The sequence below is a fragment of the Clarias gariepinus genome, chromosome 7 (genome assembly GCF_024256425.1).
Source record: "Clarias gariepinus isolate MV-2021 ecotype Netherlands chromosome 7, CGAR_prim_01v2, whole genome shotgun sequence".
Taxonomy (NCBI): domain Eukaryota; kingdom Metazoa; phylum Chordata; class Actinopteri; order Siluriformes; family Clariidae; genus Clarias; species Clarias gariepinus.
In genome coordinates, this window is record NC_071106.1 from 19024423 (window position 1) to 19037500 (window position 13078).

A 13078-nucleotide genomic window follows, 5' to 3' on the forward strand; every position below is an offset into this window, starting at 1 on the left:
CCTAAAAATGGTTTGGATGCATAATTATGTCCAGGAAACTGGTGTCTGCACCTATTCACCTAAGACTAGAAGTCTTTTCATCATTACCAAGTCAACTTGTTGATAATTATCATTGTCCTTTATAGAGTTGGACAACCTCCTGCAAAATAATGTAAAACGGCAGTGGTGGCTTGGTTAAGGCTCCAGCACTACCTAACTAAGAGCAAATCTCTTAACCCTCCAGTATCTGCTCCTCGGGTGCGGTATGCTGGCTGATCCTGCAGTCTGACCTGAGATATGCATAAATAAATAAATACAATTCACTGTGCTTTAATTGTATTTTAGACTGAACAGTGCTTTTGTCAAAGAAGTCACACTGATTTGATGGCACTTCTTGAACTCAATTCAATCCAATACCATTTTTATTTACATAGCACTAATAACAATAGACCTTATTTCGAAGCAGATTTAGAAATGTGGACAGGAAACTTTAATAACAGTGTTTCATTTCTGCACAATAAAAAAGTTGGTGGCAAGGAAAAACTCCCTGAAACAGCAAGAAGAACCAGGATCAAAACAGAACCCATCCGTTTCTAGGTTGCACTGGATAGTGTGATATAATAACTATGTAATTTCTCTACATTCTACAGGATTAACATCACTCCTGCCAGAAGTGAATGTACAGTGTAGCAGTAATTAAGGGGTTCAAGTGTATCCAGGCAACATGGCTAACTACTGTTCTTCGCAGTATGCCTATTTGTCCACTTCCTGGTAAATTCCAAGAAGTGGACTTTTTTCAGGCATCTGAAGCTTTTTGATTATGTTTAATGGTATTTTTAAAACAGCATTTAAACATTAATTAAAATCTCTTATCTGCCTTGTACAGCCCAACAACCATGTGTCTGCTTTTTGCTGTAAGCTTATGGTGATGGACGACAAAATATTTTTTTCTGTGTCCAACCTGTTTTACCCTAACGGGTAAAAGGTAACAAAAAAGTTCTAAAGACAATAAGAATTTTCTAAATAAATGAGATTTTTCCTAAGATTATCATTAAAGGTTGAGTGAATTATTAGTAAAATCCTTTTTTTTTTTTTTTATTTCTTTGTTTGTTTAATCAATGTTTATTAAATACTGTACAATCATGCATTTTTTAAATTGTACATACTGGGATTGTTACCTTTAGCAACTTGAGTGGTTTTGTTGTCCTGCAGTATCAGTGTATCTTCTCGTGACACACCTGATCCAGTGAAGCACAAAAATAAACAGAAATGTTGCAAACAGTACTACGAACTATGAATTTAATACCCAACAAACATGCTTTAATAATAAAAAAAAATTGATTCAGTCTTATTTAATTGTATTGTATCTGTGAAACAAATGGTGAGTAAAACAGTCCATAAGATTGTTGTTGTTACTGTTAAGCTTGTTCTTTCACTCTGCATGCAAATATCTCTTATTCACAGCTTTTTTACAGCTACTGTACTACTTCTGTGGATCTACGGTTTGTCCAGTGAGACTGTGCATACCAAATAAGGGAGATCACAGGATGGATAATTCACTCAATATGCTTGTTGGAAACAATTTACCCACGAAAAGTGGGAAAAAATCAGCGACCACCCAGGTAGGAATGTTACAGAATGTTCAAGGTGATGTTAAGAAGTAAACTTAAGTGCACTTAACATAAGCAGGAAGCAACTGATAAAAAGCTGTGTCAGTATTTCCATTGCCTGCTGCTACCTGAGTAAAGCTATCTGCAAAAACACGATTGCAACTTGGTTATCAGCCATCTGGGAGTTCTAATGCGCCTTGTGTTTATCCTTTATTCGGCTTTGTTTAGAGTCTTGGTGGCCACGTAGTTGCTAAACCCAAGAAGAAATGAAACTACAGACTGGAAATTTACATCAGTTTCCATAGGACATACTGAAAAAAAAATAATCAAAGTTTATGGCAATAAAACTCATACATAAAAGAGTTTAAATCAAGTTCATAAGTCTAGAATTACATTTTACAATTGAACCTAAACACTGTGATCTGTATTTTAACATTTTAACAAAGTCACCAGACAGCAGGTGATGTGATGTTTCACTGAGGTTAGGAAAATTCAGCGTCTCATTGTCCAAGTTTGTGATAGCAGGTGGTGTAATCTTACTTCCACTATGGAAACTGATGGAAAACCCAACCCAGAGAGTAAATCCTTTGCTTCCTGCCTCTTACATGCTGTTGCAGGCTTATCATCTGTCTTGCACTCGTACATATCAGCTTGGGAAGACTCAGATAATGGGCAAAGGACTAATATGTTTCCTCCTCTCTTCTTCATGGTGACCCTGGGTAATGTAGGCTGAGTAGGACATTTCGTCTGTGTGTCAGAGAGCACCAGCAGTGAGGACGTATTAAAACCACAGCAGGGCAAGGCCACATGCTAGGGCTGGGGGCTTCTGTTAGTACAAAACATTTGCCATCAGCAGTCAGTATTCAGCAGGATGATGGCGCCTGCTATTTCTACAGCCCAAGGAGACCAGCCAGTGTATGCAGACAGAAAAGTCTACTCATTTCAACATGCTGGTGAGAGGGTGTTGTAGGTAGTGTTGATGTAATTTGTTTTTGTTTTTTTAATTATAAAAGCATGTCTGCATGTGTGCAACTCTCATGTAGGCAGAGATAACAAGAGAGATAAAGAGCATAGACACTGACCAAGGTCATTCAGATTGCAGTACGCTCTCCATTCTGAGTTGCTCCTATCCCCTTTCTGTCTAGCACAAAACAGGTTAAGGTTAAAAACATGTTAATTACATTCAAAGGCTAGTTTGTTTAGTTATGTGAAAAGGTCACACATGGGTAATTGGATTGTCTGTGTGTGCCGGAGTGGAGGTGCTTGCCTTCAGAGTTAGAGTCCCATCCAGATTGTTAGTGTTGGATGAGGGGATGTTGCACTGGGCCACAGTGTGATAGCTGGGATTGGAGAAACACTGGCCACTGCTGCTCTGAGATGTTTCTGATAGAAAGAGAACAAATTTATAGGGCGATGTTTTTGTGATCACAACACAAATGGGAAAAAAAACAAAAAAAAACCGTTGCCGATATATTTGCATTTTCTTTACAATCTGTGCAGGCGGTAACCTGGTGACAGATGGCACCAAGATGGTGAGTTAGAATACATTATCATCAAGAGGTAGGGTTAGGCATGCTGCAGTGATATCTGATCAAATCAGTGCTTCTTATTTCTTCTAAAAACCAAGTGAGCGCAATGCAGCATAGTAATCATTTCATAAGCGCACATGATTTGATTTCACTGATTTCCCTCTCATCAATTTCTTAGAACTAGCATTAGTATCTTGGTGGTAATCACCACATTTTTTCAAATCCAATATATTTTCTTTCTCATTGTGTGCCTTTGTAGGTGTTCATTTATTAAATATATTTCTTCTGCCTGTATCCAGCATCAGATGGCAGATACCATTCTTGTTTATTTAAATGTATACAACAGTTCCAACTTAGTAATCTGATTGGATGTGAGGCATTACATGAGTGATGATAATAGAGTATAACAGCGCTATGACGTTTATATACACTAACTGTTGCCAGCATGGGGAAAAGTAAGCCGTTATGGTCTGCAGCGCTGGAAAGAGGGGAGAGCAGCTGCCTGCCAACATCCGCGTTCAAAACCAGTCACGGAAGCACTTTCAGTAAGAAAACACATCTGATCTGTGATGTCATCTAAAACAACACTTCAAAAACAACACATCTTGTCTCTCTCTAACCCCTGATCAAGGGATTGTACACCTCAGCACACTAGTTTTTTTTCTAACGCTATTTGCAATTTCAACCCTGGAACCTGGAAAATAGCTGATCTAGTAAAGTTGTTATGACCTGGTCTAGGCCAGTCAGGCTGTAACAGGGAAAAAAAGTCATAAATAAATAAAAAGGAGGTGAAACCAATAGCACATTCACTTTCCAAAGTCCTTTTACAAATTTCCCAAAAGAGGTTGTGTGCATCGGGAAGCTGACCTGGTCAAAATAATACATAAAAATTTGCTCTAACTGAGTAAAAAGTGAAATCTTTAATCTATCTGGGTAAATAATCGAACAAATCATAACCTGTAGGCAATAAGTAATATTTGTGGAACTGGTATATAAAACAGCACTCCTTTTCATGTGATATTGTGTAACTGTGGCCTACGTATGTTAAAGTATGTTAAAGTAAACTGTATCCAACCAAAAATCTGACTTTAATGCCTATGTTTTTGGAAGCTTTGCGTCTGTCCTAACAGTGTGTCCTTGCAGACGGATAAAAACCACAGATGTTTAACCAATGACTGAAACAATATACTGCTGCCAATTTTACACAACACCTCCTGTTATACCACTCTGCTCAGGTACATTTATTTATGACCAAGAAAATAGCAACTGGGTGAAAAGAGGAAAAATTGGCTTAGATCCTGCCAAGTAAACAATGCACAGGTGTTACACAGCAATACTAATATACTCATAATACAACCTAAAACGTCTAGCCATCTTTCATCCAAATAGTAACTGTTTATTATTTTCCCGACTCTTGGGTAGAAAATGCAGCTCTTGCAAAATGCAAAATACAATCTCGCACCAAACACAGAGGCTTAGTTGTGCTGCACGGAACAAAAGAACCAGGATATGACAGACCAAGGACCTGGACACTGGAGACAGAGGAAATGTCAGGTTTCTCACCGGACAGTGAGTAGTCAGTGTTGGTGATGTGAAGGGCAGGTGTGTAGGATACACTCGGCATGTCCTGCCCCTTCTCCCGCTGCCTCTGTCTGTACCACACGAACACGCTGAGCATGGCCATGATGATCAGGAGTAGGAAGATGATGCCCATTACGGCGCCAGCTGACTGTCGCTCAGAGCTCAGGGCTGGACTGATCTTAGTGTAGGGGTTCAGCTCTTCCATCATCAGGGCCGCTGACACACACACAGACACACAAATACAAACTAAATGTTATGCTACAGAGAGCGTGCAGAAAGAAAGCGAAGGGCATTATTTAATGAGACAATCATTAATTTAATTTATCATTAATTAAACAACAATTTAACAACAACCTTTAGCCCATAATAATATTTATAGCATACAATATTTAGAACTATTTATTATACTACTAAAATCTAATGAATTTGACAATATTATATGTATATACAGTATGAGACATACAATTTGAGCACTGTGTGTGTATGTCTGAGGCAGCGGTGTGATTACCCTGGTCACAGCGAATTCCTTTATACCCAGGACTGCAGTAACAGGTTCCAGTCACGTAGTCACAGGTAGCATTGTTCATGCACTCGCACAGCTGCTGACAGCCGTAGCCAAAAGTCCCAGGAGGACACTCTGCAGACAGAGTAACACGCTGAGCTAATATGCAGAGCTTGAGCACTACAGTTATGGATCACTCACACGCTCTTACCCAACACCACGGCAGAATTGCAGAGTAAACTCCCTAACACATAGGTTCATGAATACATAAAAGCACTCACTTTGCTCACAGCTGCTACCAATGAAGCCTGTGCGACAGGTACACTGGCCCGTGATGTGCTCACAATCTGCACCGTTCTGACAGCGGCACACCTCGGCACAGTCACGCCCAAAGAAGCCCGATGGGCAGCCTGAAGAAGTGAAAGAGAGACTAAGGTACTGGAACACCGGTAAGTTTCGTCATAAATTCTATACGTCTCTGGAGATATGATACGATATGAAACACATTCTTCCTAAAGATGAAGCATGCTGTCTGACACACTGGTTTAAACCCTCTGGGTGTTCCGCCAGGTGATGATCTGTGATTGTGAGGGTGACGGCACATGACTCATACCATCTTCATACTCATCATATAATTCATCAAGCCATAATACCCCATGGATAGGTACTGTACAGTACATTGCTATCCTGGAATAGATCACTTCAATCAGGATAAAGACGTTTCGAGGCAGTCACTCAGTCAGTGACCCTTTTCTAAACAAAATGCGTCCCAAAAAAACCTAAACAGCGCCACCATTTTTTCCTTTAAATTGCCATTTATCTGTACACACAAAATTCCACGCAGCAAGGACACTACGCTAATGAACCCATTGGAGAAAAGCATTGCAGCGAAAGACAAACAGATTTCATCATCCTTGAAGTAAAACGAAGAACGCACCACTGCTCATATGAAAAATGAAGAAGGATCGACTGGGAACAAATAAACAATTACTCAGTATTATATCATTGTTTAATTGGGACCACAAGGTGACAGAAAATGCTGTGCAGAGGATATTTGTTTGCAGCACGTGATCGCTGTTTTACTGTATAACACAGTTATTAAGACATGAGAAGGTGAGAGCATAATACAATCTGTGATTTATATGAAAAATCCATTTATATCTCAAAATCATTCCAGACATTATGAGATATTAATAAGCTAACTCACAATCGTTTCCTTTTTTCCCTTTGTAACAACTAGTGTGCTTTTAATACAATACCAGCAGGGGACACTGTTTGACTGTGACCAATACATAATTGTAGCATGTGTGTGTGTGTGTGTGAGAGAGAGAGAGAGAGAGAGAGAGAGAGAGACTCACGCTGTGTGCAATAAAGGCCTGTCCAGCCAGGGCTGCACCTGCACTCTCCATCATAAGCACTACACTGGGCTCCGTTGTGACAGTTGCATGAGTTAAGGCAGTCAGGACCCCACTGCCCTATAGGACATGCTGCACATGCCAGACACAACATCACAATAAGGGCTCTTAAACACATATGTATTACCACAATTGTCATAAAATATGTGTGTCCTACAGTATACCACACACTGTAGAGAAACATGCACAAAGAGTGGGCTGGTGCACATATAAAAGTTTGTTTAACTATAGTCACGTGAGGATGAAGCAGAAAAGAAGTGACAGAGACAGAGATGGAAGAACGGGAAGAGGAGAAAAAAGCAGAGAGCTGACAGAATGACGAAGAGGAAATTTAGAGGGGTTAATTGATTCATACCCTGTGAGCAGTCATCTCCAATCCAGCCAGGGAGGCACTGGCAGGAGCCGTCAATAGGGTTGCACGTGCCATTGTTCATGCAGAGACACACTTCAGCACAAGCTTTCCCATACCTGCCACTGGGACATACTGCCAAAGAGACAACACACTCAGCTTTACACTCTAGTGTAACACTATGCCATGAAGGCTATACCTTAACATGGAAAATCGTACTGGATTACAGTATTAGTATAATTTACTAAGTATGGTCTCCTTAGTGTTGCTCTTTATTAGCGCCTGATAACTATGGATTTAATTAATCCGTCTTCAAACTGAATGGATTTTGAAGAAAAAATTTTACCAAACAGTCCTCATATGAGGATCTTACAAGGATATATAGACAGCAAAGAAAAAGGGAGGAAATGTCAAGGTCTCATGTGAGGACATTCAGTTCTCAAAAGGTTAAAATATCACTCATGCATATGGTTTATTTTATCTATTAACATAACATGCCATAATAATTCTTGAACTGGACATATGTGATATGAAATATGCATACTTTAATCTGCCTTCTACAATTTAAAAAATCCTTTCCTGCTCAAACTGTCTACATCGACATGAAGTGTGAACCTCAATTTTGGAGGGCTCCCAAACTTAATTTAGCAGGCAAGACATGAATATTAGCTCTGTACATGTGAAATATCATGCCATATTTGAAAGTAAACTTTGCAGGCGGATAGAAGCACAAATTCTCCCCAAACTATCCAACCATCTACATTATATCTCCATGTGCTGTACTAATCCAGGTGATATTTCTAAAAGCCAGGGCATTTAATCTTAGAGAATGAAAGTGTGAGTGTTATGGATGCACAGCCTGTTTGAGCAGACCATGCACATCTATCAGACTCCCCATTTATCCATCTTTGCCTATTCACTGTGCACAAGAACAAAAGACGACTGATGTGCAACGGAATTAAAATTAGAACTTGTGTACATTTTTAATAAAATGAATATTTCAGCTTTCTGACATTTGACTCATTTAGAGATTTCATTTCAGATTAAAGTTCTACTGGGTCTGTACAGCCCCTCTCTCATTTTATTTATTTATTTATTTTTTGAGGAAGCTGGACAGGGGAGTTTAATCAGGTACGTGAAGCACAATCTTTGCCCCTTCAAAGACTAGGAGAGAAAGCAGTAGCTGGTAAACAGTTGCCTGTGCTGTGTAGGAAATATGTGATTGCACTGAGGAATCAGATAAGGTGTCTCCTTTAAAGAAAAGTTAAAATTAAATCTTCGTGACAGTGGCTTATTTTAATAATCATATCTCTACGGACCCCCTTCCTTAAGAAAAAGCCTCTTTCAACTCCCTCAAAGCAGACTCTTATTAGCTGGAGGGACTCACTCCTTCTTGTTTCAGGGGTATAGTCTCTTCTTCTCAGCATCATCCTCCTGCCTGTCAGAGCTTCATTAAATCTCTCATGGACACATTACTATAGAGCTGGACAGCGGAAGACACCAACACTGACTGAACTACATTTCTCCTGTGCCCTACCACTCTTCCAGTAATTATGATCTAGACAAATTAACCCAGTTTTTTGGGCCTCTTTTCCCAGAGTCTATACTTTTTTCTGCTTTAACATATTAAACATTTATTCATGAGGCAGCTCTGAAAGCCATGAAAGTGAATTCTATATATGCTCATTGCCTTTCCTTTATTCATGAAAAGACTGGTTAATTATTATGTGGAGTTGTATATTTCATTTAATAATCTCTGATGGATGTTGTGGAAGGGGAGGTGCGTATTTAGGTTTGTTTCATTGAAATATGCTTTACTGACATGAAAGACAACGTAACTCAAATATATAGTACTCTTACAACACAATTAATCTTTACCCTCTTTAAATAGTAGAAGAGGGGCACGGAACCCTTCATTCAATGATTAAAACAGTCAGGCAATGTATAAAAACCAACTTATACCAATTTTCATGCCTTGCAGAATATTAATACAAATCTACAAATATTTTATAATCGAATGATGTATTAAAGAGGCGGCACGGTGGCTTAGTGGTTAGCACTGTCACTTTGTACTTCCATGGTCCGGGTTCAATTCCCATCTTTGTGTACATGGCGTTTGTATGTTCTCCCCGTGCTTGGTGGGTTTCCTCCCACAGTCCAAAGACATGCAGATTAGCCTAATTGGAGTTCCAAAATTAACCAAAATGTGTTAATGAAAAAGAGTGTGTGTCTGTTTATGTGCCCTGCAATGGATTGGCATTTTGTCCAGGGTGTACCCTGCCTGGTGGCCTTAGCCTCCTAGGATAGGCTTCAGGTCCCCCATGACCCTGTACACAGGATAAAGCGGTATAGAAGATAGGAGTGATGTATTAAAGCATACCTGGTAAATATTCCTCAAAGTTTTCTCAAAAAGAGTCTCACAGCCATAAATATACAAGCAGATAAAGAAGTTTGTTTTATGAAATATTGGTCTGTTGCAAAGTGTAACCCTGGGATCAGGGCCACTGAGCATAACGGGGAAATTCTGCCTGTTAATTAATGCATGGACTAAAACACCACAATGAAGGCTAATAAGCAACCAGTGACTAAACAGCCTAAAGAACACACCCACATTATATGTTGAAAAGACTTTCTGATTTAACTTCAGAGAGAAGTCAACTAAAGAAACACTATGAGCATTGAAAAGTGTGTAGATATGATGTGAAAAATGGCATAGGAGATTTCAATATTAAAATGAAGTTTAGAGGAAGATTATTTTTCATGCTTTATATAAATTATCTGTAATCTATTAGTTTGATAAGTTTACCAAGACAACAATGATACTATGAGCGGTAAAATTAGCAAGTAGAAAAGAAAAAGTGTGGTGATCCATTTGACAATTTTTTTGATGAAAAGCCACAAGCTAAGCAGTGAACCAAGTGACAAAAAAAGAAGCTCAACAGGGCCTGTTCTAGTGTTCTGAATTTGTATATTAAATAAAATAGGAATAGAAATAATCAAAGGATGGTGTAAAGAAGTCAGATGCTTATAACAATAGCAGCTTATCAGTTAAAGCTTGCATAGATATCCTAAACAATCAGTTTAGGTATTCAACAGGGTTGTGATGTAAAACAAATGTGGTAAGAGAAAGTACAGCTTAACATGTGTTTTTTTCTCCTAAAAATTATTTTGTCCAAGATTAAATATCAGTAGTGGTTACATAAAGGCGTTATCAGATTGGCATTTTAGTTATTTGAACTAAACTTCCATCTGCACTTTTCAACTGATGTAACTAGGCATAAAAAATTGATTAATTTGGATTGAAAAGAGACCATGTAATAAATACAAACTTTGTATTGGACCAGCTTTTACCAAACTGTAGCACAGTCTTAGTGAGCTCAATGTTTTTGTCCTTGAACACAGGGTTCAAAGCTGAATAAAAAAATCCCCAATTATTAATCAGAAGCCTATAATCTCTATAAAACCTTTGGTATGACTCTGGCTAGCCGACAAGGCAAGGGTGAAAAATTCAAACCTGTTAAATAAGTAAGCTCTGCAGTGATTATATAGTTAGTGGCTCAGTATCTGACCAATGAAATAAAATGCACAAAGGCTTTCCTATTGAAGTAAAAATATGTACAGTAGAGCCTTGGATTACGAGCATAATTCTTTTCAGAAGCAGACTCGTATTTCAAAACACTCGTAAAGCAAATAAAATTTTTCCATAACGGAAACTCAAATTATTTGTTCCACAGCCCCCAAAAATAAATACATTAAACAAAAATTAACACAAAATATGAAGTAAAAATAAAACAAATTAACCAGCACTTTACCTTTAAAAAAAAGTAAAAATAAGCTAAAGTAAGGAGCCGCTCCCCTCTCCCCCTTCTTGTTACCCTTCCTCTACTCTTTTCATACACTCACGCGCACACAACGGAAAGACTCTTTTATCGGAAAAATAAACAAGAAATCTCTTTAATGACTCTCGATTGAGCGACACAGTAACGGAATCACTGCTGTAAGGTAAAAATAAAACAAATTAACTCGCACTTTACCTTTGAAAAGAATCGCGACAGAACAGTGTTTCTGTTTAGAGCAGAGAGAAAGACTGTGTGTGTGTGTGTGTGTGTGTGTGTGTGTGCGTGTCTCTGTGTCTCACACAGACACAAAAACCAGGCTGATACAAAAGGAGAAAATGGATCTTTAACCTCTCTAATTAAACTTGCCTTTACTTTACACCCGCACCGGACACACATGCATACAGACACAAAATAAAATATGCTTTACGCACTCACATGGTCACAGTGTTGTAGTAAACCGTATACGCGTGCACGGATGTTGATTATACTAGTGAGAGATGCGCACTAAGACCCAGCAGGGGGGACGATTACCCATAATTCCGCAGCACAAGAGAGAGAAAATACATTGGCTCAGTTGTGACACTTGGTGTTAAAACAAGAAGCGCATGGGTGATACATGATAAACCAAGAATGATTTTCCAAGACAAAATTTATTTAAAATCTTTCCTCGTCTTGCGGAACACTCACAAACTGCGTTACTCACAATCCAAGGTTTCACTGTACGTTGAATGCTGAAAGTGGAAATAATTTATTAATTTAGTAGTGTAAATGTTTTATCGTGGCAGGCCAAGTAGTTAACACATAAAATAAGCTAAAGATTATATAGATATCCTCTCCCTGTTATGTACAAAAGGTACATAATGTTAAAATGCCTGTGTGCTTTTATGCCATTTGATCTATATTCAATAGGAGTGTGATACTAAATAATTGACAGGGCTTTAGTGGTGAAAAATATCCCTGCCATTCACAACCAGTGAATAGATTTCAATGTTATACGTATGGAATGCACAGCCATGCCAACAGAGCTATGTGTGGACATGAATATGCTTAGATAAAGCTCCACGTTCAGTAGTCTGGTTATTCCCTTTTATAACTGATTTCTGGCAGTCTGGTTATTACTTTCGGCCAGTGTCAGAGTCGGAGTACCCGATTTCAGACCATCGGATACTATGCCAATACTAACTAACACAACAACTCTGGGTGTCTGAATAATCGGGAAAAAAAACTTTTTGTCACCACTTGTTAGCACTGCTTAAGTGCACAGAAAGCCTGAGAGGCAGAGAACGCTTGAAACAGACTACCCAAGGCTACCAAGTTAAAGGCGCAGACTGAAAGAGATTAACAGTGTAATAGAGTCCTAACAGAGAAGATTTCATTGTGGTATTCATCTAACTGTTTGTAATCTAATTATCATGCCCATGTGTTCAATTATATTTCCTCAAGCAAAGAAAAAAAAAAGGAATTACTGATCTGTTATGGCTGTTCTGGCTCAATTAAAACTAAACGTGAAGACGCTACTGTATACTGCACCAACCTTGCTTCTTTCCTCCCTTGTTCAAGAGCATTGAACAGGATAACCACTGCATTGATCTGCTGCTTCACTGTTTGTCTCAGTCAGAAAGAATGGCCTCAGCAATATTCAGATTTCCTCTGAAGGTTATTTGTCAGTGTCAGTGATAATGCCAATTATCTGCAGTGCGATGGATAAGCGGAGTCAGCTCGCTGTGCCACAAATGAGTATCGTACCCCACTCCCCTACTGAGTGCCATCCTGTACCAGTCTAAGGATTACATAGTTCAAAATGATCATTAACTGTATCACCCTAATGTTGTTATAATTTTTCCACATAATCTGCCCCACTGCAGGTTATTTGAGCTTTAACACAATGTCGCTTCATTAAAGTTATGTATCAAAAGCTGTCATCATCCTTTGGAATAAACTGGATGTGTATGCACAGCCGTTGCATCAGCTAGATCAGAGACAGATTAAACACAAGATACATGCAAGATACATTACTCTGGAGAGAGAAGGAGAGAGAGAGAAAGAAAGAGAGAGAGAGAGAGAGAGAGAGAGAGAGAGAGAGAGAAAGGGAGAAAGAGAGGAAGTGGTAAAATGAGACGAAGAAAAAAGTGCTACTTGCCTTCATTGCACAGTGGGCCAAAAAATCCAGACAGGCATTCACACTGGCCTGTAACATGATGGCATGGCCCAGTACTGTGCACACACTGGGGGCATGTCTGACTGCAACGATGCCCATAGAACCCAGGAGAACAG

At 38.9% G+C, this 13078-nt stretch overlaps 1 protein-coding gene across 1 annotated transcript in view; it reads right to left on the bottom strand.

The window, feature by feature from the left end:
• Positions 1–13078, bottom strand: part of megf11 (multiple EGF-like-domains 11) — an 85894-nt gene that overhangs the window by 7888 nt on the left and 64928 nt on the right. Inside the window, exons 15-23 of the mRNA XM_053499990.1 lie at positions 12945–13078; positions 6972–7100; positions 6560–6688; positions 5483–5611; positions 5208–5336; positions 4682–4915; positions 2857–2972; positions 2672–2726; positions 1158–1217 (exon numbers count right to left, since the gene is read on the bottom strand). The exon at positions 12945–13078 is cut by the window's right edge and continues 1 nt beyond it. Of these exons, the coding sequence (XP_053355965.1) occupies positions 1158–1217; positions 2672–2726; positions 2857–2972; positions 4682–4915; positions 5208–5336; positions 5483–5611; positions 6560–6688; positions 6972–7100; positions 12945–13078 (1115 nt within the window). The remainder of the gene's footprint in view (positions 1–1157; positions 1218–2671; positions 2727–2856; positions 2973–4681; positions 4916–5207; positions 5337–5482; positions 5612–6559; positions 6689–6971; positions 7101–12944) is intronic.